At 52.2% G+C, this 26,121-nt stretch overlaps 7 protein-coding genes across 7 annotated transcripts; 2 read left to right on the top strand and 5 right to left on the bottom strand.

Moving 5' to 3' along the window:
* Positions 1-3,909: 3,909 nt before the first annotated feature.
* Positions 3,910-4,906, bottom strand: NEUTE1DRAFT_26923 (uncharacterized protein; the record flags this gene model as incomplete). The annotated part of the gene is made up of 3 exons (XM_009851916.1): positions 3,910-3,977; positions 4,278-4,592; positions 4,741-4,906. Coding segments are annotated over 3 exons (549 nt in total), but the record flags the coding sequence as incomplete, so codon positions are not given.
* A 764-nt stretch (positions 4,907-5,670) lies between these two features.
* Positions 5,671-6,128, top strand: NEUTE1DRAFT_28526 (uncharacterized protein; the record flags this gene model as incomplete). The annotated part of the gene is made up of 2 exons (XM_009851919.1): positions 5,671-5,772; positions 6,018-6,128. Coding segments are annotated over 2 exons (213 nt in total), but the record flags the coding sequence as incomplete, so codon positions are not given.
* A 1,660-nt stretch (positions 6,129-7,788) lies between these two features.
* NEUTE1DRAFT_122178 (uncharacterized protein) lies at positions 7,789-10,076 on the bottom strand (the record flags this gene model as incomplete). The annotated part of the gene is made up of 4 exons (XM_009852612.1): positions 7,789-8,020; positions 8,241-8,997; positions 9,091-9,343; positions 9,400-10,076. 4 exons carry the CDS (start codon positions 9,885-9,887, stop codon positions 7,908-7,910), a joined length of 1,611 nt encoding a protein of 536 aa, XP_009850914.1.
* On the bottom strand, positions 10,051-10,336 carry NEUTE1DRAFT_116953 (uncharacterized protein; the record flags this gene model as incomplete). The annotated part of the gene is made up of 1 exon (XM_009852611.1): positions 10,051-10,336. The coding sequence occupies one exon, from the start codon at positions 10,320-10,322 to the stop codon at positions 10,101-10,103; it is 222 nt and encodes a 73-aa protein (XP_009850913.1).
* Positions 10,337-12,118: 1,782 nt separating this feature from the next.
* Positions 12,119-15,019, top strand: NEUTE1DRAFT_146342 (uncharacterized protein; the record flags this gene model as incomplete). The annotated part of the gene is made up of 3 exons (XM_009852610.1): positions 12,119-12,137; positions 13,286-14,820; positions 14,885-15,019. The coding sequence occupies 3 exons, from the start codon at positions 12,119-12,121 to the stop codon at positions 15,017-15,019; spliced, it is 1,689 nt and encodes a 562-aa protein (XP_009850912.1).
* Positions 15,020-16,709: 1,690 nt separating this feature from the next.
* NEUTE1DRAFT_146341 (uncharacterized protein) lies at positions 16,710-18,538 on the bottom strand (the record flags this gene model as incomplete). The annotated part of the gene is made up of 2 exons (XM_009852609.1): positions 16,710-17,898; positions 17,975-18,538. 2 exons carry the CDS (start codon positions 18,536-18,538, stop codon positions 16,744-16,746), a joined length of 1,719 nt encoding a protein of 572 aa, XP_009850911.1.
* A 1,309-nt stretch (positions 18,539-19,847) lies between these two features.
* Positions 19,848-24,986, bottom strand: NEUTE1DRAFT_146340 (uncharacterized protein; the record flags this gene model as incomplete). Its single annotated transcript, XM_009852608.1, has 4 exons — positions 19,848-21,460; positions 21,531-24,599; positions 24,660-24,762; positions 24,817-24,986. 4 exons carry the CDS (start codon positions 24,984-24,986, stop codon positions 20,120-20,122), a joined length of 4,683 nt encoding a protein of 1,560 aa, XP_009850910.1.
* Between the last annotated feature and the right edge of the window lie 1,135 nt (positions 24,987-26,121).

Raw genomic sequence — 26,121 nt, 5'->3', positions numbered from 1 at the left:
GGGGGGGGGGTTCTTGTATATACTGGCTATGGGCCTTTTTTGGAGGGGTTCAGCACGCAAGCCCCGGAGCGGTCATGGTATTTGGCTGTAACGATGTTATGACTTGGATGGCATTCGAGACGAAAAAAATAATGTCAGTGAATTTTCTGAATTTAATATGTTCTGCACAACTGTCTAAGAAAAACGTCATGTTGTGTAGTTGGTAGAACCTTGACTGGACTTCTTTTGCTAATGCTCAAAAATCTGTCTGGTGCTACGAGTAAAGAGCATGCACCTGGATGTTAACCTCAATTCTATTGACACATAATTGGAAGTTCACGCGTATACCATCCGTTTGTATCTATTTACTACCATCGGTATCTGGGTCTTCTCCTTCTTCTTACCCAGACTAGCAAAAATGATCCCGAGGCAAAAGAAGAGAACGAAGCAGAATACGAGGGCGATTTAAAGTGAAGGAGCTGCCCAAAATTAAAACAACGGAAAAAAAAAAAGCAACTGGGAGGATTGAGGACTGAACGCGATTTGAACGCGTGACCGTTCGGACTGCAGCCGAACGCTCTACCCCTGAGCTACCGGTCCAATTCCCAGTTACCAATGGAACGCTTGACCAATTCCTATATTGCTGCCGCGAAGTCATGCATGAAACGCCTGCCATTATTAGTCATCCACTGCTAGGCGAGGTGCAATAGATCGAGGTCAAAAGAGATAATGCGGACAAAATTGACAATTCTGTTAGGACTTTGGTGTTGACAATTTAAAAACCCATTTCTGCACAAACTAGTTAGTAGTCGCAATCATACCTATGTAATGGTGCGCAATAACGGCCTTCTTCAGAGCGGCGACACATTAGGTACGTACCACTTTATGTTGGAAGCGGAGTGCTTTCCATCTATTCACATCAGTTAGGCCGTATGGTCTCGACGGACATTAGCAGGTGTAATCGAAGACGCCAAAGATATCGAGAGCTGTTTAATTTTGACAACGATGAATGAAATTGTTTCGAGCGCCAACAACCATTTTTTAAGATGACCGTGCATGCCGCATGTCCTGAACTTCCTTCCCCCGAACTCCGACTTCCGATCAAGTCACCAAACTAAGCCCTCCTCCTTTTTCCCCATTTCTCCAAGGGCAGTAATAATATGTATATACATGAATGAAGTAGATCTGCTGAAAACCACAGTTTTGTAATGTCTTGTTAGCCTGTTTATCTTTCTTCCCCAGATGTTTTGCATGTCGTTCGATTTCAGCCCCCCCCCCCTCTCTTTTCTGAGCACCGGACACTCCTCGTTATCATTACCCCCACGACCTGCGTTAATAAACCAAACATAATCATTCCGTCTTAGTACTAGCCTGCAACCTCCTCATCGCGTCCCTATGCGCTCGATGCGCTCGATGCGCTCGTGCTACTTGTAACTGTGTCTGTCCGCTACTGCGTCTTTCCTGTGTCTCTACTGCTACCCCTGTTGATGTTGGATCCTGTTGCTGCTGCGGTTGTTGTCCATACCCGTAGGTGTTTCGTTGCGTTGATGTTCTCCGGCCTAGTCCCAAATGAATTTGTTCTTGTGTCTGTATTTGCGTGGTGACGCTGAATTGATGATCAACGGAATAAGGATCGTAGACGGTGGCTGGTGGTTGCAGTGGTGATATTGATGAGGTTATTCTTGCAGTGGTGATGTTATTGTTATTCGATGCATTGCGACTCAACGAGGCCCGCAAGTCAGCGGCGACACTGTCGCGGAAGTTGGCGAGTTTCGCTTGGCGGACGGCATCGGATGTCGAAGGACCCAAAGATAGGTTATTAACCTTCGGGCTTGATTTCGGGTTCGGATCTCGGGACCTATCTCGTGATCTTCTGTTCTTGGATTCAGATGTTAAACTACTTTCTCGGATGATTTTGCGGCGTTGAGATAGGGGGATATCGTCGATATCAATCGGAGGACTGTCACTGCCATCCTGCACCAAGTGCAGTTTCACGGCAGGAGCTCTGTCATGGAGGACCTCCACTGCCGGGGCGTTGAAAGGATGTCCCTGGGACTTGTTGCGTAGAACTGCCTTGCGTGTATCCATCAATGTTGATGGTGTCTGGTGTTGAGATGCTCGTGGGGTTTGAGCAAGACCACATGAGTCAACCGCAGAGGGAACCGCTGATACTCCCAGAGAAACAGAGCGTGATATTTGGCGCTCACTGCCCGGTAGCTGTCGCGAAGCACGTTGATGGCTTTGAGCACCTCCCTCCTCAGTGATTGTTTCAGTGTACAGTCTTGATGTTAGTCCTTTGAAGGATTCGGAAGCAGACCGGTAAGGAAAGGCCCTAGTTGTTGCCACGCGTCCCGGCTCTGGAGTAGAGTCTGAAGCATGATATGTGTCCTCCGGATATCTTTGCAACACAGGCCCGGAGCTGCTCCGATGTATAGCTCGTTGTCGAGCAAGGTAGTCTGTTACCAAGCTCGTTGTTCTGGGGACCGCTCGAGGTAAGCTAGCATTCGTTGCTGTCTGTTGGAGACCGCTGAGATCCACAGGTACTGGCTTTTCAGCTGGGAGATCCGAGTTTGTCTTCTTCGATCCGTCGATAGGTTGAGGCGCCACCGGCTCCTCAGGGGTATCTGCAGCATCCAAGTGCGTAGCCCATTCTTTTGTTCGGTGGTACAAAGCAATCGGTGAAAGTTCCTGTGCAAGATTTTCCTTAAGGAGGCTGCTGCCTGAGGGCTCATCCGACTTTGGCGACCCACTCGATCTCATCTCTGACCCTCCCATGAGCGCATGTACATCCACTGGACTCAGTTGAGGCTTTTCCTTCTCTCTCTGGAACTCATATGGCTCATCGAACATTAGGCCATATCCTCTGCTTGTTGATGGAATGTCTGATCCTTGTTGGACTTGTGAGTGATCTGGCTGATCACTGTGACCCTCAGACGATAGCTTGTCTGCCATTTCCTCAGTTGGTTTGACAGACGCTTCGGTCTGTTTGCTTGTGTCTTCAGTGCTTTGGGTCTCAATGCTAGAAACCTTACCCTTGTCCATCTGGTCGTCCTCAATGCTTTCACCATTGCTGACAGAACCCAAATCATCCAAGTTTACCGCGACAGAATCCGTGTCGTTTCGTATCCTCCAAATCGCCGCGACCCCTCCTTCACGCCTATCACCTGTCTGTTGATTTCTTTCAGCTTCGCGATGTACAGGTTTTGGTGACAGGTTTCGAAAAGCCTTAGCCGAGCCGTTCGAAAGTCTTCTGATCACCGTGGTAGACCGGTGCTGGTCGGTTTGTCCAAGCCAATTCCCCCCATCGTCCTCAACGGGGACATGTAGCCCACCAATGCCATCTTGTCTCTCTACCCGCTCGAGAGGCAGTGGCTCGGCGCTTGGATATGTATCTGATGGAGATTGGGGGCGTGGTGTGGAGGACGGCATAACCGATGACACCACTTTTCGCCCATCATTTACCCTGAAATCCGTATTCTCTTCGTCACTTGTCGGACTTCCAGTATCGGTACGGCACTCACTCGGGACCCTGTCATCTGAAGCTCCGTTAAGGTTGCGAGTTGGGAAGCAAGCCATTGCAGCCGCGGTAGCCTGCGCCGGGGATAAAGGGGTCATGGCTCTGGCTGCATACCCAAGATTGCTGATATTCGAGTCCATTCCTGTGGTTGACCGGGAGCGGGACGTTGTAGCTGCCGGTATGATGCGTTGACTGTGACGCAGCATTCCATTTTCGCTGTCCGTATGACCGAGATCCGAATCTTCCGCTGAAGACACCTGTCTGATTTCTCCATCTCCATACTTCCGTTCCCACTCTCGGAGGTCGCGAGCTCTCGCTTCTTCCAGCTGGCATGCCGTCTTTTCGTCTTCTGCTTCCAAATTTCTTTCTGCTTCCAGGTTTCTTTCGTGATCCACGGGTTTCGATTCTCCTCGATTCCTAACCAAACACCAGAGTTTGAGCTGCGAGACAATCCAGGCAACAAAGATTACCATGATAGCTGCTATTTCGGCGCAAATACCGCGGGTTAACGGGTACGTGACTGTGCCGAGGGGAAAGATGTCCCCGTTTAGGTCCCAGATGTATGCCCAAAATTCCTTTAAACCAGCACGTGAAAAGCAATCGATCCCCAGAACCGCAGCAGTAGCACCCGAAAAGGAGATGGCGGCAACGAGGCTGTAGGTGCGCGTCCATCGAGTAAAGTATAAACAAAACCAGGCCAAGGATAACAGAACAATGAACGCCACTTTACCGCCCTTGTGGTGAATTAGACCTCCGGGCCCAAGAGTAAGCAACCACATACTGAAGCAAAAGCCGGCGAGCAGGCAGGCTAGACCTTGGGCCAAGTCCTGGAATATGATGGCTACGCCGCCAACGATCAGGCCAGTACAGACCGCAGCCACGACATAGGCTCCTTGGACCGCGTCACTGACTGGCGGATCAGTCACGTAGAGGATCAAAACAGTGGTTCCTAAGCTGACGAGGAAGCCGGTGGTAAGGAATGTGTGGAGCCATTTTTTCTTGATGCCGACCATACCGCAGACGATACCTGTTAGGATGAGTATGGCGCCGGAAACTGCCCAGCCAGGAGTGATCCGTGGCTGGATGGGAAGTTGACCTTTGGGTATTGTAACTGAAAGTCGGTAAGCTACTGCCTCGTCTGACATCTAGGACACCTACTTAATCATGTACATACCTTCAAAGACGGAAGAACCATTGGTAGTCCCGGTAGCGGTAGAGACAGTAGGGTTCGTCGTTGTAGGTACAGAGGTAGATACAGTAACGCGTATAGAACCCTTGGATGAACTTTGAACCACTGATGTTGATGCTGGCGTGCGTATGGTGTTTTCGATGGTATTGGTAGGGACCTGAGTTGGGGAGACTGTAGTTGATATCTCTGACTGTTGTCTTCTCTCTGGTCTGCTCAACCATCCTGATGTGAGAGTGAAGAAGAGGTAGAGGCACAGCAAGTGCCTCATATTAACCGAGATGGAAATCCTCATTTCGCTGCCTCCGTCGACGGCACTGCACCGAGACGGCTCGAGTCTTTGACAAGTGAGTAGTAATGTAGCCTGCGGACACCCATAGGTAGTAGTCTATCCCATCCGACCCAATGGCATGACTGATTTATCAGTGGATGAAAGCCAAGCGAAGCAACAATGGGCAAGAACAAGACCAGATATAGTACTGTGGAAGAAACACCAGAACCGGATAACCGCAAGCAGATGGAGGATACTGGCCTGGGAGATATCGGAGGGGGTTGCACAGGGCCGATCAAACGATTAAAATCTGGATCGAGATCATAGTGAAGGCAGAGGTATACCGGTTTTAGATAACATGTAATGACATGGGTACAGTCAGGAACACGACTTTTTTCTCTCCCCCGTCCTGTGAGGCTCTTTGAAGGAGAGTACTGGTGAGGCAGGTATAAGAAGAGCTATATATCCTGGAGAAGAGGCACAACGTCGAGGCCGACCTTTTCGGTGGCGTCTCCATGTCGGGCCTTCACCATCAGACAGAGGCAATGGGTAGGCCACGAATGGAAGCAAAACGTGACGGTGGCTTGTCGTCTCATAGGTATTGGAAGCTCTATTGTCTCCGGGAGAGCGGGCCAGCTAGGTAGAGGTTGGGTAGGAAGGGAGGGGAGGGGACGTATGGTGACATGGCGTTGAGGATGTCCAGGATCTACCCTGGTGGGTGCTGTGCCTTTTCTGGGATCCATGCTGCCATGTCTTCCAGGACAGGAAAAAGGGTGGATGGAAATCGAGGCATCAAGATCCAATTCCTGCTTGCCAAGAGTACGGAATTCCTGCTCTAGGAAGCGCCGCAGCGCCGCAGGGCATGGTGTCCGGGTGTCTCTCTCTCGCTTCTCCGCCGTGGGGTGGATGCCAGTGTCCAGTGAGGCCAGTCAAGCGTCCCGACTACCGAAACAGACTGCCAGCTAAAAGCCGGCCGACTAATCTTGGAGGAGGGCTGCGTATCCATTCTGCAGCATCTCTCAAGGTGCATAACACCCGACACTGCATATTGGAAACTGCTGCAGCTGAGGTTGGTTTCGACGGCATGCCGGGGACATATCGATGCACTGCAACTGAATGTTCGAGCCCGTCCAGCCTTCCTGCAGATTGCCAGTTTCACATCCGCCGACCGTGTGGTCCGAGCCTTCTGTGACGATCTCCTTTCCCGTTGTTCGTTTGTTCATGATGCTTCGACGAACGCACTTTCCATTGTCCAAATCTCAGGAGGCTGGGACATCATAGTACAGGTAAGAAAGTCGGCGCCGACGTGGTGGTGGATAGTCCCGACTGCGAAGGAAGATGCAGCCGCAGCCTTCTGGACCTGCTTTTGCTTCTGCCTCCGTCCCCACTGCAATGTACCTTTCTAGGTTCCTTGGATGCGTGCTCGAAACCTGATGTGGGAACATCAATGCATCTTGGCTTCGGAGATCCATTGGTTACCATGGTGCCAGCAAGCAACCCCAAGAAAGGCTGGAACTGTTGTTTGGAGACGGGATGGGGGACATTGGCGACACGGCGAGAACGCGAACGGACCCCCCCTCCGGCCGTGACGACTCCGGCCACTTATCCCTCCATTCTCCCTCCAACCCCCAGAATGAAAATCTATCGGGCGGGAGAGGGAAAACAGGTAAACGGTAAGCTCCCCGATTACATACATAGCGGCTCTTCGCACTAGTAATGCCACCATGTCGGCTTGCTTTTGGGTGATGTCACACATTTCATCGTTGACCCAGATAAGGTTTTAGCTCTTAGCTTCAAGGTTGCACTTGTGTTTGGGCTGGAGCTACAATCCTTGATGGATCCACCATTTAAGCCAGAGGCCTTTTACATACACAGTACCACCCTGTTAGGGCAGCCTAACTGGGTCGGCTCGTCGTGGGGGGAGGGGGGCCTAGGTCATCCCAATGATGGAGGCTCGGGGCGGGCCTTTTCAGCCTCGCCCCATCTTTCGTCTTCATCCCGTCCCGATCAACTTCAAACGATAGGTCATCCGATGTATTTCTTGCTCTTTCTCTCATCACCACCAGTCAACATACCTCAATCACCAAACCTCCCTTCTTCATGAGCACCCGCCTCCCAGGCACCTCCCATTTCCAAATTTAAGAACAGCTTTCAATCAAGAAAAAAAAAAAAAAAAAAAAAAAAAAGCGAAAAGGCTGGACGCATCATCACGCATACAGGCACTTCATGTCTCAAACAGAACTCAGCGCCTCTCTACACTCTCTTGATCTTACCACTCCCGCTTACTTTCTTCACCTTCAGGACAGCTTCAATATATTATCTCCCATCTTAGCTTATCGATCCCTCGTGCCTTAGTCTCAAGCCCTCCCCCCTCACTTCGATTTCAATGTATCCCAACCTCCCTTCGGCAACATCTACCGATCTTGATACCCCGCAACCCGGTAATATGTCTGCAACCACCCGTTTGGCGTAACTTTGATCTTGGATCAGCTGCTGAAATCACCGACCCCGACAGCTCGGTATGGATTGTGGGTTGGATGGATGACTCGAAGCCACATAGATAGGGCGGGTCGATGGTGCTAACTAACCTACCACGTATGTACTGCCGGACTGCCGTCCACGTTCTAAGACACTGAGGACGGTTTCTTGAAGCTCACCTTCCTCATCGGTCATGGTATGCTTAAGCATGGACTGGTTATTCCGGTTCACGACGGTGAGGCGATTCGTATCCCGAAGCCGTCAGTCAAGGTACATATCATGGAATGGCGTGGCCGCGGGAAGAGTTGTCGGCGCAAGGCAAGAGAGCCAGGGTACCGCAACAAGATAAGATAGTAAGAAATGTCAAAGGTATCGTCTATTTTGTAGTGATAATGTAGCTTTTTGAGGTTTCGTTGTGTTGGTATCTCGCCCAATGCTCTACGCTTTCTGGCGCCTCACCAAACAGGCTATGACAACTATGACAAATGAAAACACAAGAATATATACTTTATAACAACAGGAAAAGCGTAGGTAGCGCCCATGCCAAAAGAGCCATGGTTATTGAACCAGCCGCCCGACATGGTTGTTTCTCATCCCTTCATTACAGTCAGTCTTCACTCATCTCCTTGAATACCGCGCCCCGCTCCCACTCCCCGATGTCATTCGCCTACCACTCGCTGAAAAGCCATATTCAGCGGCCCCGCCGACGTATGGAGGGAATCCGTTCGAATTCCCAGGTCCAGTCGCAAATCCATTCCCATTGATCCCTTTCCTCGCGTCACCCATAATACCGGTGCCACTAACCTTACCAGCGGCAACCCGGCTTCTACTACTGCTTCCTCCAGTTACCCCCTTCAGAAAGCCTGCCACCGCCCTCAGCGGGAACAAAACAACAAGACCCAACAATGCCTGGAACGGCATGGCCGCCGCCCAGACAATCGTATCCAGCGCCTTTGCAAGCAGGCCGAACACACTCAACCCGCTATTGGCGCCCGTAGCACCAGTTGCGCGGCTGTTGTTCCCGTGCGGTCTGGCACCAGTGCCTCCAGCCTTGGCCGCCGCGGCTGCCAGCGCAATAGCATCGTTTAGTCTGCCATCCAGCGCGCCCAACCTTGCCTCTGTCTGGTAAGCCAGAACAGTAGCCTTTTTCTCATAGCGTCTGACTGCACGGTTGAGCGCGTCCAGATCGGGCTGAATCGTATTGCGGACTTCACGCACCATCCCATCGCGGACTTTGGGGTTCATGTTCTGCTGGTCCTGGCCTCCTTCCAAGCCATCGTTTTGTCCGTTGTTGTCAAGGTTGTTTGCCGACCCATTCGATGGCTTTAAGCCCGTAGCACGTTGTTCCAGCTCGCCCAGCCGCTCCAGAATATCCTGCAACTTGGTCGGAGTTATGGCCGACTCGGAATATGGGTTTTTGTGGACGATGCGCTGGAGATGTAGCGTGCGCGCTTGAATGAGCTTGATGAGGTGCGAAAAAGGCCGGACTTCGGCTGCAAAAATGTAAAGCGTTAGGGAAAAGTCAGAGACGAGCCCGCCCTCTGACTTGAACTGGTTGCGCATGATCTGCAGTAAATAGGCCATCATCAACGGAGAGACAAAACAAAGTACCAGAGCGAGCGATTCGATTTTGTAAAGCTCGCCAAGGGCTTTGTGAACGCGGCGGGTGTGGCGAGGGCTGTGGGGTTCCTGTTGAGGGACGATAGGTATGTCAGGACTATCTAGTTTAGTGTTTTCCTCGCTCGTAGATGTAGTGTGCTTGCTTTCAATCGGTGTACGTGGTTCTTCGACCTCCACGGATGGTGTTTGGATAGCTGTTACTGTGGGTGACGTTCCATCTTCTTCGTCGAGGGCTGATTCGACGATTTGCTCGTTTTCTAAGCGCACCTGCTGGGCCGACTTGTACATGTTCCTGTGCTACCGTGTAAGTTGAAAGAGCAGACCATCATATGAGACACCAAAACGTACCACGGAACTGTGAGAGACCAATGGAGAAAGATAGCGGCGAGAACAATTAGGATGATATCAGTAATGAAGTCGCTCCCCTTGTTGTGGAACATGCCTGCAACGGCTGGCAGCAGCGCAAATGCCAAAGGCATCAAGGAGGATTCTGAAGCTCCATGCTCATCGGAATCGAAGCTGGCCGCCGGGTTCAAAATCTCATGATGAAGATTCCTTCTTGCGGCATCTAGACTGTAGTCCGAGAAGGTTGAGCTGCGTCGCCTGAACTCTCCAAACGAGGTCCCTAAGGTGGATTGAGAATTCACGAGGCGGCGGCGAAGTTGGGCTGGCTGGGACCCTTCGCCGATGGTTGCGGCCCGGCGGACCGGACGACTATCGAGAGTGGACGGCGACATGGCGGGAGTGTCCTCGGTCTCTATAGAAGTTACTGTGGCCATGTTTGGAGCTTTGGCCTTGAGGTGAATCGGATGTGGTTTTGGTGGCGCTTCTGTCATGGAGTCCAGGCGTTGTTGCGTCTGTCATTGACTCCTCGGGCAGAAACAGCGAAGCGAATGCGTCGTGGCTGTACTTTAGCACCTTTGAGCGAGAGCGCAATGCACCGTATATGTGCAGCTGAGTGGTGTTTTGATTTTCGCCGCGACCAGAGCCCAGGGATTGCCCGCAGATTTTGACAATAACAGGAGACGTGTTTGACAGATGGTGAGTGACTATCCTAGGGCAAGAGAAGGGTGCCGGGTGTTGTTAAGTTGTATGGATGGTGCGGCCCTCACAACGAAGGGAAGCGATGTTGCAAAGCAAGGACGGGTGAGTAAGTAGGTGCAAGGCGGGACACTGTGACGTAGTCTGCAACTAAACCAATTGGAGTTGCGGGGAAGATGGGTTCGTCCCGTCGCTGTCGGATGCCAGATGACTGCACGTCCGTCATTCATTCAGCTTCTTTTGGAGCCCACAGCGAGCTGCCATCCAGGCAATCGATCCCGCAATCCGCACAGTAGCGTGAATGGTGGCGACGGACTTGATGTTAAGTTGCTGCAACGCGTACTTAACTGAAAGAAACGCACGGCCTGGAAGAGATCTCCGGAGGGTTTGGGAAGCCGAGAGACAGAGACTTGCTACCAAGTGGAGAAGAAGAGGAAGTGGTAGGTTTATAAGTCATGGCCCTAGCCGCCCTGGGCTTGGCTCGTTCGAGCTTTGGATTGCGTGCAGCTCCCCTCCACGTTGGTGTTTCACTGCATTGTGCCATTGGCAGTGGCACCTTCAGAGGTGGTGGCATTGGGTATCAAGAATGAAACCTCGATGTGCTAACAGTCATGCTCATCGACTCACCTACACATGGCTGTTAGCGACGACGAGCAACTTTCTGACATCTGATTCTCAACCCCGCTTGGGTCTCCAGATAAGGTAGTAGGTTCCCGGCCTCGCTTGCGGAAGAGCTCGGAATATTTGCTGCAAATAGCCATAATGATTGGTTTCATTGGCTAGGTAAAATGAGGCCCTGCATCAGCGTCGGCTGGGAATTTTGTCTTTTTTTTTTTTTTTTTTTTTTTTTTAAAAAAAAAAAATCCTCTGGACGCAAATGGCACATTCAAAGGTCTCGGACGGAAAAGGCCGCATCGGAACTCCTTTCATCCACCATGGTAAAATGAATTAGTCGACATTGAAGAGATGCTCCTCTCCTGTGGAGTATTTGTGGTGAGAGGCACACAGCCGTTGAGCATTTGGGGTTGAAGTGAAAACCAAATAAAGCACAATCCAGTCGATGTCCCTCTTGCAATGGACTTTTTGCACGTGGGCTTTTGGCCCTAATGCAGGACGGACATGCGCGCCCATGTGGAAGCTCCGCTTGCTTGCTTGCCGACAGGAGAACATGAAAGGCTGTAAGGAATAGGTGTAGATATGGAGAATCGATGCCTCTCTTGGGGAAACATCCATGTGAAGAACGAGCCCACGGCAACAAGAGGTTGTAATTAACCCTGCTAGCCAGGTCAAAGGTTGCTCAAGCATAGTACGCTTTGGTACACTACAACACACCGCCGGTATATGTACCTGCAGATAAAATTGCGTGAACGCTTGCTTGAATTGTGTACCTTCTTTGCGCTATAGCCTTTCCCATGTGTTGGTCAAACGCATAACCCTTAGGTGTTCATGCTTGGACTTGCAGCGTCCGAGCACCACACCGAATCGGGATCGATTATGAGTTCATCCGGTATTCAGTGTCATGCATCTGTAACGGCCATCGGAGATCGAATCCGTACAATCCAGCCCTGATTTGATAGAGAGTCTGGTACCAACGAGCCAAAGCTTTACTGGATCCACTTCGATTGGGTGAAGGCCGTGAGGCTGATATCATCCAGTCTTTACACTACAAAGGCCTTCAAGGATATGGAGAGAGGCTAAGAGGACATCCGTAAGAGGCTTCTGTAGCGTTCTGGACCCTTGTTGATGTTGTTGTCCCATATCGTTACGAAAGGAGGACGGTTCCTCTTTTGAAAGGGTAATGGAAGCCCCAAAACTCCCCTGTTCAACCCATGGTCGAAGAACCAAACTAACAAGCAAACTATTATCGCATTGTAATGCCATCAGGACGTCGCACGGCATGGCGCATTACAATGTGTAGACATGCTATGTTCGGGCATACCGAAGTAGTGGGAAAATGACATTCAGACAAATTCCACCAGCTGGTCATGGGCGTCGCACAAGAGCTGGCTGAGGCTTTTCAACGGTCATGTTGGGTAACATTCTCGGTATGAAGGTGGTTGATACCCCTGACCAGTGAGCTTGCCAGGAACGCGGAGATTCTGGAAATGCTGAGAGATCATCTACCGCCTACGGCCGAAGGAGTAAGGGCCAAGCTTTGCTTGATGGTTACCATTGAAAAGGGGTGGCAGAATAAAAACTTCAAATACTTGGAACATCAGCTTTCTCCTCAGCGCCCACGAAGGACCAATCTGACCACCCAACCATACCTCGATCAAGCAGCTTTCTATTTGGCGTTCGCTACGGCATGCGTTGATGTTGTACAGATTGCAAATGAAGAATCAGAATTGTCGATAATCGCCTCAAACCCCGTTTCGATTTTCAACCACATCCGCCGAGTGATTCAAGTCGCTTTGCTAGGTACATCCAGGGCAGGTTCGTCGAAGACCCAAGCAAGACGGTGGTGGTATTTGATTGTCGGTTGCCGCCAGCTGACAAGACCTGGGTCGGCTGGGCTGCTTGCTTGATGAGCGGCCCTGGGTCAAGGTGGAATCAACCGCCTCCACACCCACTCGTGCAGTCGAGAGAAAGGAGCCAGTCAGAGCACCCCAAGCGCCGCGCCCTGCATATCGCTGGAAACTCGCAATTATTGTCAACCGACAAACTGGCAATTGTCCGACATTGTCCTTGCCGCCCTGCGCTGTCCTCGGGGCTACGGGAAAGAGAGAAAGTGTCAAGTTTGTGGCTATACAGGTTGCCTTCCACGCCGATCGTCCAGTGTCAATTCTGCCGCGACTGCTGCCGCCGTTGTTGGCGTCAGATTAATCGAGATAAGGGGAGCAAGCCAACAACTCGATCGCGAGCCAGGAGGAACCGGTGGACCTCAACGAAGACGGCTGACCTGTCGACGACGACGGGGCTTGAGCAGTCCAGCTGTCTGCGTACAGGGTTGATCGTGGTCAAGCTTGAGGTTTCGACCTGGGTCGGTGCCGGAGCTTTTACACTTCAGGACTCGGGCGGCTTGACAAGGAAGCAACAAATCACAAGTCGGGATCCCCTGAGTGCGAAGAGCTGCAGACGACCAACACGGACCCGGCCACCAAGCGCAAGACGGAATTTCCACGTTGTCGAGGGGGCCGTTTCTGCGGCCGCCACTGATTGCTCGCTCCAACGGCTTCACCAACGGCACCACCAGCCCACCTCTACTCGTTGCCTGAAGCAGCCGCCGTAGATTCGACCGCCATCGAACCGCCATCTACAACATACCATTCATCGCCGCATGCTCCAGACCCCTTAACCGCCAATAATCCTCAACTGCCGTCTCCGTCGCTACAACCCAACTATCCGGGCGCACACACCTCGACTCCTTCCCCTCCACCCCCCGCAGCGCTTTCTCCCGCGCTCGCGCCCGGCTTTGGCCGCTCGCCGCGCAGGGCACCCGATAATACTCCAGTGTTGCTCTTGCAATCACCCTTTCGAACCCGCGGCGCAGTTGCGACATCCAGCTCTCCCCTCCACCGCCAGTACGCCCAGTTCCATTCTCCTCATCGCCAATCCCCTGCTCGTCTTTGGAATCCGACCAATTCCACCCCGAGGCTTCCACCTGCTCCTGCTGCAGCAACTCGGAGGAGACGCCAGTCATCGCCTCCGCCGCCGGCGATCCCTCTCTCGCTGCCCTCGCCCCACCTCGATTTCGATCCGTCATATCCAACAGCTACCGCCGCCGGCGATCAGCCATTGTTAACCGTACCCGAGAACCAACAACAGCCACGGCATTCAGTCATCAGTGCTCGAGCCAGTCTGCAACTTGAGCGTAGTACAGGCAGTGGGCAGCGTTCCCCTCTGCCGCGCACACTTCGACATTCCCTCGAAGGGAAACGAGCTAGCATACCACCTTCGCCCATTGAACGAGTGGAGGAGACAGACGCAGGACCCTCTCGCATCCGCGCTATTGAAGAAATCCCGGAATCGAGCGCGTCTGGACGAGGGACTCGGGGTCAAAGTATATCAAGCACCAAGAGTCGGGTGCCGGTTGGGCTGAGCTTCGATCACGGGAAGAAAGGTTTGGACAAAGGGAAAGAGAAAGAAGACATGGCTCCAACGGAAACCAAGCAGGAGGAGAGAGATGGGGCCGGATTTTCTCCCGACTTGGAACGAGGACCGGATATGATGGACGCCCGGCAGTCAATAGGATCACGGATATCCGGCATTGGTTCTGCCATTTCATCAGATGACTCTGATATTTTGGGGGATCCTGACCAGCAACCAGACGCTGGCGACGAATGGGGACCTCAGCATGCTTGCTACCCGCACCTCAACCCGCACGTCCCCCTGGATTCTCCTGAATACATCAATACGCGAATTATCCGAGTCCGTCGGGATTGGCTACTGGAGGGTGATCTGGCTCCTACGTTCTCAAACCTGTACCCCGAAATCCTCGAGCCGGCAGGGTTATCAGAGCAAGAGTTCCGGCGTGTGATCCAAAAGCTGAACTCCGAGCTTGTGCCGATATTTAGTCCATACAACTGGCGCAACATTTTGGACGGCATTCTGGGTCTTGCAACAGGCTGGCTATGGGAAGACTTTGGGTTTACCGGTGTAAAGGCACGGTTGCAAAGGCTCGAAAATTGGATTGAACAGTGGAACAAAGAGATGGAGAAGACGGTGGGTAGTGAAGATGGCACGATCCCCCCCAAGATCGTGCCACTGAAGAGGACCGGTTACATGACAGTACGTCTTTTCCTAAACCGTATTCTTTACCTGCGGTGACCGTATGCTAACTTGAGGACGGTAGCTGGATATTCAAATACCGGATCCCGAGATTGCCCCTGCACCACCTACACCGGGTGCCTCTCGCGGGACTGACGGGGCCATACAAGTTGAGCCTGTCGAACCTCCGCAACAACCACCAGCTGTAACTGTCTTATGAGTGACTTCCGCCTGGATCTGGCGATGAAGCTCTCCCCGCCTAGTGATCATACCTTCGCATGCCTCCTTTCTGCTTATTCTTCTGCACGGAGCTATCTCAAGCTCCTCGCTGATTGCGCGCGGGGCATGTTGGAGGAGTGTCGATGTGACTGATGGCTCTTGTCGAGTACATCCATACGCCCCACAATGATGCATTGCTGGAAGTTGCCTCTTTTTTCTTCTTCTTTCAACCCCTTTTCGCACACACACTTTTGATACCATTATACCACCCTGTTCATTAGCATCGGCGTTGTTTGGATATTCTGGAAACCTGTTTTGTCAGTCAGCCCTTAGCGAAGCGGCTTGCGCATCAAAGGGAGCTGTTACCACAGAACAATACAATTATGGGCGAGAGAGGACGCTTTTTATGGATAACTTAATAAGGAAAACAAATGAAGGGAGATCCGGGAGCTCTCAGCTTGAACAAAGTATCTGGAGTTTGCCATGAAGCTACCATGCAATCAAAGTCGCTTGGTCGACGACCGCTTGACAAGTAGAGTAGTAGTATTCTCATCGCAGATTTTTTCAAACAAGGAAGCGTCTCCATTTGCCCTATATACCCTTGAGTACCTAAGCCAGTGAGTTATGTCGCAACCAAGGTTTGACTGGACCGCTGCATCCGTCCAAAGCATTCGCTTTTGAGACAATAGCAACTTTCAATCACGACACTGGCATTGATATGTTTGTTGACGGCTGTGCAGTTACATGGTAATATAGGTTTCTCACGGCTCAAAAAATCTCAACAGTTGGAAAAGCTGCATGGCGCAGCGGAAGCGCGCCGGGCTCATAACCCGGAGGTCACTCGATCGAAACGAGTTGCAGCTAAAATGACCTTACTTTTTTTCTTTTCTTTTTTGGACTTCCTTTTTCTGGCTTTCTTTCTTTCTTTTTTATTTTTATTTGTCTATTCACCCTATTCTGCGTTACGCCTTTCCAGTAGTAGTAGTTCGTGTCCTGTTCTTGTTCCCTTTTAACTTTTCCCTCTAGAACATCTTGCAAACAGCTTTATCACTCCCAGCTCCAGGAGCTCTCTTGTTAGTTGCACTCTTCTTTTGTCCCTAGTTGCATGTATCTTACTTGTCTTTGGAATCAGTTCCACGATCAACCTTCTTCTCTTTGCTTGAATTGGATCCCAAGCGGATAGGAATGTACGAACCAAACAATGATGTCTCGGGCTTGTGCTGTACGTATGTAGCCATGACCTTGCTGTTTGCACGCAGCGAGTAAATGCTGAACCAATTACGGATTACAAATGGTACAAAATAAGGTGTGGCTGCCACGTGGGAGAGGGGATGGATCAGCTTGTCGGTGCGACCCATGGTCTCGGTAAAGTCCATCCAATCCTGCCTGATTAAGCAAGGCAGAGAATTTCGAGTGAGCAAGTGTAAATTCGCTAGGTCCGGTTGCCTAGACTAGACCAGTAATACACAGATGTAGGTATGCTATTTCATCTCGTGCAAGACCATTGATGCTGACTCTCACGCCTGCATACACCAAAAAAATATATAGCCTTAACGGAATGCCTTTACGACATGCTTTTTAAAATTCCGACCATGATCATACCCTGTAATCGACATTTTTTTCTTCTTTTTCTTGCCACATCTATGCCAGCAGAGTCAAAGATCTATAATGCCTTCTGTTCCATGGCCACCGTTCAGATCCATATTACGTGATGCTAGACGGCCCTTAGCCCCTCGACAAGCTCAACAACCCACTGGCAGCCTCATCTCCATCCCCGTTCCGTTCTCCATCTTGCTCTTCCTTTTCACCGGCATCCAACTGGCACGGCGTCAGGCTGGGTAGCTCAGGTTCAAGCTCAGGTTCAGTGAAGTAACTCGGGCCGGGGCCCACCACCTGGTAACTCCTGGATCTGGATTGTATGCTCTCCTCCTCTTCGTCATCATTCCGGTCTCTCCTCCCTGGTCCTGAAGCAATATCATTGGCAACCTCTGGACCGTTCTCTGGAGCAGGGCGTACTACCCACCCTTCGTGGGCGTTATCCAGGTGATGTCGATGGCGCTGCTGCTGTTGGGGTTGGTGGTGGTGTGTAAGTTGTTGAGAGTTTGGCTCCGAGTCAATCTCATCATGCTCATGCTCATGCTCATGCTCATGGTCCATCAATAGCTCTTCTGTGACCGCCCTCGACTGAAGCCGTTGATGAGCCTGCAACGCGCGCTCCGCAAGGTCCAGGCGGTTAAAATGAGGGGACGTCGTCGTAGTCGTCGTCATGGCCGCGGTCGTGATAACACTAGTGCCTGAACCCATAAACGTAGTACCAGGCCCACTTACTCGATCCCCCAGATCGGATGGCAGTGATTTACTCCCGCTTCCAAGATTGCGCTGCTGCTGCTGACGCCGCTGTCGCTGTCGGCTTTGATCCCTAGAAAATCCATCATGATCCTGCTCAGCGGCGGCATTCTCCCAAGTGGAAATTTGATAATGATGACCATACTGTTCATACCATTCCCTGTACTGTTCCCTCTCCCGCCAAGCCGTTCGACGCTCCTGTTTCGCTTGGACAGCTTCGATAGCTGCTCCGGCGGCGTGTCGGAGGTGGTTCACGCGCTGGAAGTAACCGTGGCCTTGGCTATTGCTGTTGCTGTTGGTACTACTATTGCTGATGAAGCTCCAGTTCGCTGGGTTGCTGTTGCTGCCATCATGATGTCTGTCTACTGCTGCTTCTGGTGAGGCACCACCATCCGCCAGCCGTCCCTGGCTGTGGTGGTATCCCCCCAGCGGTAGCAGTGAACGCATCTCCAGTTGCTCAAGCGGGACGTCAGTCTGGCCCGTCTGAATCTTGTAAGCGGCCAGGCTAAGGCGGAGACGGAGGATTTCCGCTTTCTGTTTTACGTTTTGGACAATCATCAAGTGTCAGTCAGCGCATCCACATGTCTATGGGGAGTGAGATCGGGCGTACCTGTCTGGCCGCCTGATTCACGAAACGAAGACGGGGGTTATTTGTCCTTTTTGGTTGCCTGTGATTGTTAAAGTTGCCCACAAGACCGGCTGGGTAAGCGATTTGGGTCGCCATGGGAACGGACAGGACCTCCGCAACCGCCCGGGCCGTTCCTTCGGCTGCCACGCGGGTTGGATGCAGAGCTGGTAGCACCGATAGAGACGAAACTCTCTCGTGTCTCATGTCGGTGGACTGTGAAAGGTCGGTAGTAGTCGACCTGCCCAACAAGACAGTAGCCTCGGTAGGAGGAGAGGCTGATTTCGACCGATTTCTCCTGCCATGACTACCAGCTCCTATCTGCTGGTGCTGGTGCTGTTGTGCTCCCCGAAGATCGAGGCACACCTTCTTCCTAGCCGGCTCCTCTTCACGACGATTGTTCTCACACCCTGCAGGAAGAACAGTTGATTCAGTTGCTTGCACTTCTTCCATGCGCCCTTCGAACTCAGACTTGGAGCTCTGGCAGGGTGACGCGTTGGGATTCAATGACCCGAGGATACGCCGTTTGGTCGGCGAGATGGTGGTCATAACTACCCGCTAGTGAAAAAGTATTATTGATGCTCCCTCCTGCTTGTGTCTGATCAGCCACTTTCAGGTGCTGATGTGAAGTGTTGCCTGCAAAACCCGGGCATGGAAGGGGAGGCGCGTCGAAGGTTATGTAGAGCAAGACGCGATGCCGTGGTTTTGGTTTCCAAATCAAACCAGAGTACAAAATTGTCAAGTTCAGCGCAAGTGTACTACTGGCTCCAATTGTGATACCTGAGTCGGTGTGCACTAACAGTGCAGTGGCAATTACAATGATCAGTTTGGACGGTACAGTACCTATCCCAGCCGTGCGAATGTCCATCAAAGGCGACTTTCTCAGACAGGTAACTATGTTGCCAAAGCTATACTATGTGTAAAAATGAAATGAGATTGACTACTAGTAAGAACAGAGAAGATTAGAAAATATTTGTGGGAAAATCCCAGGTGATGGATGCATGCACGAGATGTACAGTTAACGCAGTGTACCGGGTGGTGGCACCGATCAGGGCCTGGTCTACATGCAGTGCCCTGCTGCTGTAAGGGAAAGTGGAAGTACACTAACATCTTGGATCACCACCTACCTGTATTGTATGTGCCGCTCTCTTCAGGGCAACCTAGGTCGACGCTTACCTTATGCTGTCTCCCAGTCCTCCAGGAACGAACAAATAAATGATTAATGGAACCCCGCAAATTCCGTTTAGTGTACTCGGAGGATGTGCTCTTGGATGCCCTGGGTTGCAAGCTGAAACGTATCGTGCCGCTAGACTACATCCATGTACACTACACTCAAGCGCCAGGGACTTGGGGGACCAAACGAGCTCGAGACAAGATACTCGGATGGATAGGTAGATACAGAGATGTACGGCACATACGAACAAGCGAGAACGGGATGCAACCTCGGCCCCACCGAGACGCGCTTTTTGATACGCTTCGAAAACGGCTAGCTGGATTCAGCAGTAAGTGTATATTATTTTCAATAGCCCCAGACAGAGTGCTCGTCCGTCGCTCTCAGTATCCAGCTGAGGTCCACGTCCGGCGTTTGGGAGCTATGAGGTTGTTCGTGACTATGCCAAACTTCAACGGGTATCAATTCCTTTGAGGTGGAAAGAAGATTAAAAAGAAAAAAAAAAAAAAAAAAAAAAAAAAAAAGAGATCGGCCTTCTCGGCCTCTTTCTAGTTCCCAGAAGCAGCTCCGCTGTGCCGTACGGGACATCCCCGATTCCGTTGGTGATTCCGCCTGCCTGTTTCACCCTCATCCGTTTTTTTGCTTCACCAACACCAAATAGCACGTGATATCAGTGGTATGAAGACATATCAGGAAAAGCGTTCCAAATCCCATGATTAGGCGCCGCAAATATGTAATGGCAAAGAAGAAAGTGCGACGAACCAACGATAAATGCCAAGATTGTAAGTAGAGAATCAAAATATCATCATTCCGCATCGCAAACCCCCAAAACGCCGCCCCAGAATACCCTTCACATGAACCATGCGCCTTGACGTTGCGTTCAATCATCTATCAACTCTCCTCCTGTCATTCTCCGCCAATACCCCAGATGCCTTCTTTTCTCCTCCGCAGAGCGCCAATCAGTTTGTATTCAGCATATAGAGCGACGTGTCAAGCTTAAAAGGCTTAGAAAAATCCATGACCGAGTCATCAAACGTCACGTTAGCATACGCGTCGTTGACCATCATCTCTCTATCAAACGCCGGTGGTTCGTAGCCGTCAAGGCTGACGTTGTTCAAGTTGTCCATGATTTCCGGGTCCATGGTGGCCCAGTCCATATTGATGTCAAGACCCACACCGTCCGATATATCGCTGCTTGGCTCCGAAGTCTTACTTGATTCTGGCGTGTCATTCGGTGTCTCTGACAACGACATGCTGAAGTCAGACGTTTGGGCTGGGTCAAGAGTCGCAAACAAGTTGGAAAGATACTGGGGATTGACTCCGGTCGCTGCCCACGCATCATCGGCCATTGTCGTCTGGGCAGGAGCCCCGTTGCCACTGCCTGGCGTGCCTGCAGCGTCAGGCCCTCTAGCGCCTAGTCTGCTGCCTTGCCTCCTCATCGACACGTCGCGAGCCATGGGAGTCGCTGCCAATTCCTGCTTACTCATGGGCGTCTGAGCTTGCTTAGGACTGTTCAAAGCTCTACCGGACGCGCCTGAAGGAGCACCCTCCGCAACAGTCGAAATCGCTTTGGTGTTACCGTGTGCGTCCAAGCCTAGACCCAGAGCCATGTTCTCCTGCAAGAACTTGAGAGGATCCTCATTTGGTTTCACGTGCTCTTCATGGTAATGAATATCACGCAATTCCGCTGAGGCGAAGCCAACCACACTTCCTTCACAGCCAATCTCAGGGCAGAGGTAAGGATCCGGCTGCGGCTTCGCCGGCTCTGGGGCCTGTTGCCGCTTTGTTTCCGGCGAAGGTGCCTGAATCTGAGGCGAGGCACTGGCGGTCGACTGAGCCGCTGGGGACGTTGTTTGAGGCCCACCGGTTTTGGCCTTCTTCCGAGGAGGCCACTGCAAATCTGTCGGTCCAATGGGAGGTTTATTGAGATAGACAGGATTACCAGCGGGAGACATCCCAGGACCATGCCCGAGCGCGAACGGTGGTTGTGTTGTCGTCGGTGCAGCCGGAGGTTGCGTGATCTTGTTAGAGGCCCGATTCGGTGCTTGTTTGGGCACCTGTGTTTGCTTGTCCGAAGGCGCAGCATTAGATAGCGGAGATGGACCTGTGCGTTGATGAAGTTGAGGCTGGCCTGCTGCTTGCTCCGTAGACTGAGCTGCGGCCTGTGAAGCCCCTGATTTCAATTGATTGACAAGACCGTCGAAGAATAGCTTGATCTCATCAATCTCTTGGGCCGTAATAGTTAAGGGGTTACGAGTCTGGCCGGTCGCTTTTTCTGATTGAATTTTGATTTTCAGATTCTGAAATTGTATACTTGTCAGCGTATTCCTTACAATATCTGGCGAAGTTCGCGGGGAGAAGACAACATACACAACGGGCAAGCTTTCTGACCAAGATTTCATCGTTTGTCATTCGATCAAAAGCCCCCGGAATAGTGGTTAACTCATTCATCTTTTGGGTGACTTCGCGTATTTTGAGCACCGCCGATTGGTACACATCCATCGGCATGTGAACCGGCTGCAACGGGTTCTGCTCAAATTCTTTTTGCACCTGTCTTGCCTCGTCTGCCCATATATTCTTGAAACGGTCACTGACCGTTGGACGGACGGCGCTACGTTGCTTCGCCTGCGACAAACTTTGCTGCATGGGAACGCCGTTCGGGCGCGATACATCGGTCACATCACCCGGATGTGATCGTTTAAGGCTCTTTTGGGCCACGACCGGTGATGGATTTGGCGGGCCAGTTCGAGGTTGCTGGCTAATCCTTGAGACAGACAGCGCGGGAGTCGCAGAAGTTGAATCACTGCCGTCCGTCGGCTTCTGAGGAACAGGTTGTCGGTTGTTGACCGGTGGTTGCACTTGCTGCTGCTGCCGTTGTTGATCTTGTTGTTGCTGTTGCTGTTGCTGCTGCCGCTGTTGTTGTTGTTGTTGTTGTTGTTGTTGTTGTTGTTGTTGTTGTTGTTGTTGTTGTTGTTGTTGTTGTTGTTGTTGTTGTTGTTGTTGTTGTTGTTGCTGCTGTAGTTCTTGTTGCTGTTGCTGTTGATGATGGTGCGCAGGTGGTGGCGCTGGTGGTTGCGATTGTGCCTGCAATTGCCCTTGTATTTGCTGTGGCTGCTGCGGCTGCTGCAATGATGGAGGCTGCTGTGATGGACCTGGGACCTGCATACCGGTTTGTGCGGCATATTGGGCGTGTGTTTGCGCTGCTGGTCCGGAAGAGGCCGTATTTGGTTGGTTAGACCCTGCGGGGGGCATTTGCACCATGGGCTTCTGGTTTACCATACCGGCGCCATTGTTCATTGCCTGCAGCTTCCTGGCAAAATTCTCATACTTGGTCTTCCGTATTATAACTTGAAGCGCCTGATCTGAGTGGCCGGGAAACTTCTTACGGGCCATTTCTAGTTCATGCGGGGCGATCTGAAGCACATGAGGAGGAACGTTCGTCTTTGGGGGTATCAGTGGCATCCCGTTAGGTTGCTGTGAAGGACCGGGCCCATTTGGATTCTGCGGAGCTCCGCCCATGGAGGCAGCCTGTGCTCGTTGCTGCTTTTGCAATATTACGTGCTGAATCTGGTTTTGTTGGAAAGTAGTAAGCAGCTGGGCGACCTTGTCCTGAACATGAGGAGGTAGGCCTGCTGTCTGATACCATGCCTTCAGATGAGCCCATTTCTTCAAATTTGGAGGCAGGATCGCGGGTTGTACGGATCCACGTAATACGTTTAGCGTATGTGCGGGGATATCCCAATTGTCGACCATTTGTATCGCCCGAGGGTTGGTGGCAAGGGCTACCATCGCCGCAGTTTGTGCATTTTGCGGACCGTTCAGCTGTGGTTGACCAGGGCCTGGCTGCATGCCAGGCGGCATCACACCACCCGGCTGCTGAGAGCTTCCCATGTTCAGCGGTTGGTTGAGGGTGTTGACAGCGCCGATCAGCTGGTGTTGAGCTGGCATCCCAGACACTTGAGGATGCTTGGGTAACTGTTGAGCGTTGCCTGTGGTGTTCCTATTCTGCTCCCACTTGGCCATAATATCCTTGAGCTGGTTTTCAGGCAAGTTTCCCGGCACACCACCATTGTTCGGATTCAAATTACCCAGCATCGCAGCCATCGCAGGATTGCTGGCGTTAATATTACCCTGCATTGACGGCGGCCTTGCGTTCGCGTGGTGGTTGAATGACGGGTTCAGCGTTGTCCTCATCCCCTGGGCCATGGGAGTGGGGGACTGTTGCATCGGTGCCGCCATATTGTTGATTGCGGGACTCTGCGATGTTGTAGGCAGTGCTCCAACCCCTCCAGGTTGCCCTTGCGGGTGCCGGTTCGGTACTTGTCCCCTTATCGGTATTTGTGCCTGTGTCTGTGCGGGGTTCAACGTTTCCATCGGGACCGGTGGGTGGTGGAATCCGGGCGGCGCTGAATTCGGCGGAGGCCGCGGCGTTTGGTTTGGCCCTTGCTGAGCAGCCGCCGTGTGCATGTGGTTTATCATAGGGCCAGGGGTGGCATTGCGTCCGGGGGCCCCGGGACCTTGACTTTGTGGCACAACAACCTGACCGGCTTCCTGGGCACGCAGGCCCATTTGCTGCTCATTTCGGATTGCCTCAAGATTGGGCGGGAGGAGCTGCCCATCGGTAACACCATGAGACTGCCCCGGCGGATTCATTAAAGTAGGATTGACTTGGTTGTGAGGTTGAGGAACTTGTTGAGGATGCGCTGCCATGCCTTGACGTGACTGCGCCATCATATTCCGACGCGCTTGATTCAAACTTTGATGTTCGAAGTAGATCATCAACGGGTCCACTGCCAATGCTCGAATCTGTTGGACATGTTGGGGAGCCAGTTGCGATAGTACCTTTTCCCGGAGTGGGTCTCTAAGGGGCTCAGGAATGGCGACAATTTTTTTCAAGGCGAAATTCTTGATGAGCGGCCTGTCCCGCTCGGTGAGGCGTTGAATCTCATGGTACTCCATCAGCGCGGTAGGAAGGCTTTGTGTGATCTGCATAGCAAGTTGACCTAAACGACTCTGCATGACTGCTGGATTGGGGACACCGACGGGCAACGGTTGGGATTGATGTGGCATTGTGGTAACTTGAGCTGGATGCTGATGGGGATGAAAGCCTGGCTGCGCCATTCCCCTTTGCATGGCCATCTGGTTGATCATCATTTGCTGCTGCTGCTGTTGCTGATGTTGCTGTTGTTGTTGCTGCTGTTGCTGTTGCTGATGTTGCTGTTGTTGCTGCTGCTGCTGCTGCTGCTGCTGCTGATGCTGCTGATGCTGCTGGTGTTGGCGTTGCTGGAGCTGGTGCTGTTGAAGCTGGTGCTGTTGCTGGGCTATCTGAGCTTGTCTCATCGCATTGGCTTGCATTTGTTGTTGGATGAGAGGAGCGCGAGCCTGTCGCTGTTCTACAAGTTGTGCGAATCGCTGACCCAGTAGGTTCTCGTACGTCGGCTGAGGTTGGTCAGCCAAGTTAGCCAAGATGGTTTGGTGATGCAGAGGGGCGTTTCTCACCTTATCCGGGGACTGCACAAAGGCCCGCCGTTCGATCTCAAGCGCGAGATTCACCGCCTCTGGCCAGGTGTCGACTTGTCCAGCTAATTTGAGATTGGTAGCCCTGGAGTGAATGTCAGCCTCTAGACTTTTTGTAGATAATGGCCGAGCTTCATACAGGGATGACGTCTTCTGGACGCGTTCCGGCAGCTGAATGTGTGTAGCCTGCCAGCCGGTCGCTGGCGGAGGCTGAGACGTCAACCTAGCTAAAACGGCCTGAGTGACTTGGCTGTGTTTAGGCGGTATCATTTGCCCGACCTGGGCCCTCGGCGGCATGTTCGCGGCCATGGCCGCAGAAAGCCGATGGCGGTCAGTCCCCTATCGACTGATGGTGATGCGCTGCAAAGAGTGACGAGACAAAGTTCCCTAGGCGGTGGGAACAAAACTGTCTGTCGGTGGTTTTCGACCACGGGTCCGGCGATGCGAGCGACTGAACGGTCAGGTAGAGCGACAGCAAGCGGTTGTGAATCGTGGGAGATACGGGTGACCTAGGTAATCGTATTGTGTGGTTTCGGCATCCGACGCGGAGGAAGCAGGAGCTCGGAGGAGGGAGGCGGAGATGGAGGTCGCTGGTGAAGAGGGCGGCGGCCTCTGGATGATGTCAGGCCAAGGGAACTCGAAGTCGTCTAACGGACTCTCTCTGCAGGCAGAAAGTGATGGCGGCGTATAGTCAGGCGGTCGGCGAAGTTGGGTCGTGGGAATGCCCGCCGTGGATTTGAAGCATCGGCTCTCGACTCAAATCGAAATCTGGGCTCGGTGTGCGCAGGGCAGGACAAATCGGGGCGGAGGGTCGTGAATGGCGGCAAAAATGGGGCTCCAGCAAGCAATCGGCCTCGGATTTCCACTGCAGGGTTTCCAGGCCGGGTAGAAGACGGAGCGACGCGGCAGAATGGGCCGACAAGAATGCTTGGTAGATTGAATCCGTCCTCCACTGGAGACAAAAGAAACAAGTCGTCCGGGGTAGGAGATCCCAGAGTCGCGGCCTAGATGATTTGAAGCTGTGACGGGCGAGCGAAACAGAAGAGGCCGTCCACGAATGTCAGGACAGGATCGGGCTCCAACCTAGCGAGACGAAAGTGAAAGTAACACGAGTGCTAACTTGAGCGTAGTGCACCCCGAAAATGTAGGCAGTAGTCAGCCGAGTAGAGGATCGGCGTCGTGCTTGATGGGAAGAGCGCCCCGTGGTTGACTTGACCAAACAGTCAGTCAGTCTTGGTTGGTTGGGCTGGTTGGGTGAGGTGGAAGACTGGAAGTTGGTGGAAGTGAAGTGGAAAAAAACAGGTGTGACCGGGTTAGTAGAAGCAGAAGCGGAAGCGGAAAGTGAAGCTTCGTTCCATACACAATTGTCACGGGCAAAAGCGACAAGGCCCAGGGAAGGTAGGTCCGGGTTGAGAGGTGGGAGCGTCGAAAAGGAAAAACCAGG

The sequence above is a fragment of the Neurospora tetrasperma genome, assembly GCF_000213175.1.
Source record: "Neurospora tetrasperma FGSC 2508 unplaced genomic scaffold NEUTE1scaffold_3, whole genome shotgun sequence".
NCBI classification, from domain to species: domain Eukaryota; kingdom Fungi; phylum Ascomycota; class Sordariomycetes; order Sordariales; family Sordariaceae; genus Neurospora; species Neurospora tetrasperma.
The sequence above is the reverse complement of the archived record's forward strand: the minus strand, read 5'-3'. Positions and strand labels throughout refer to the sequence as shown.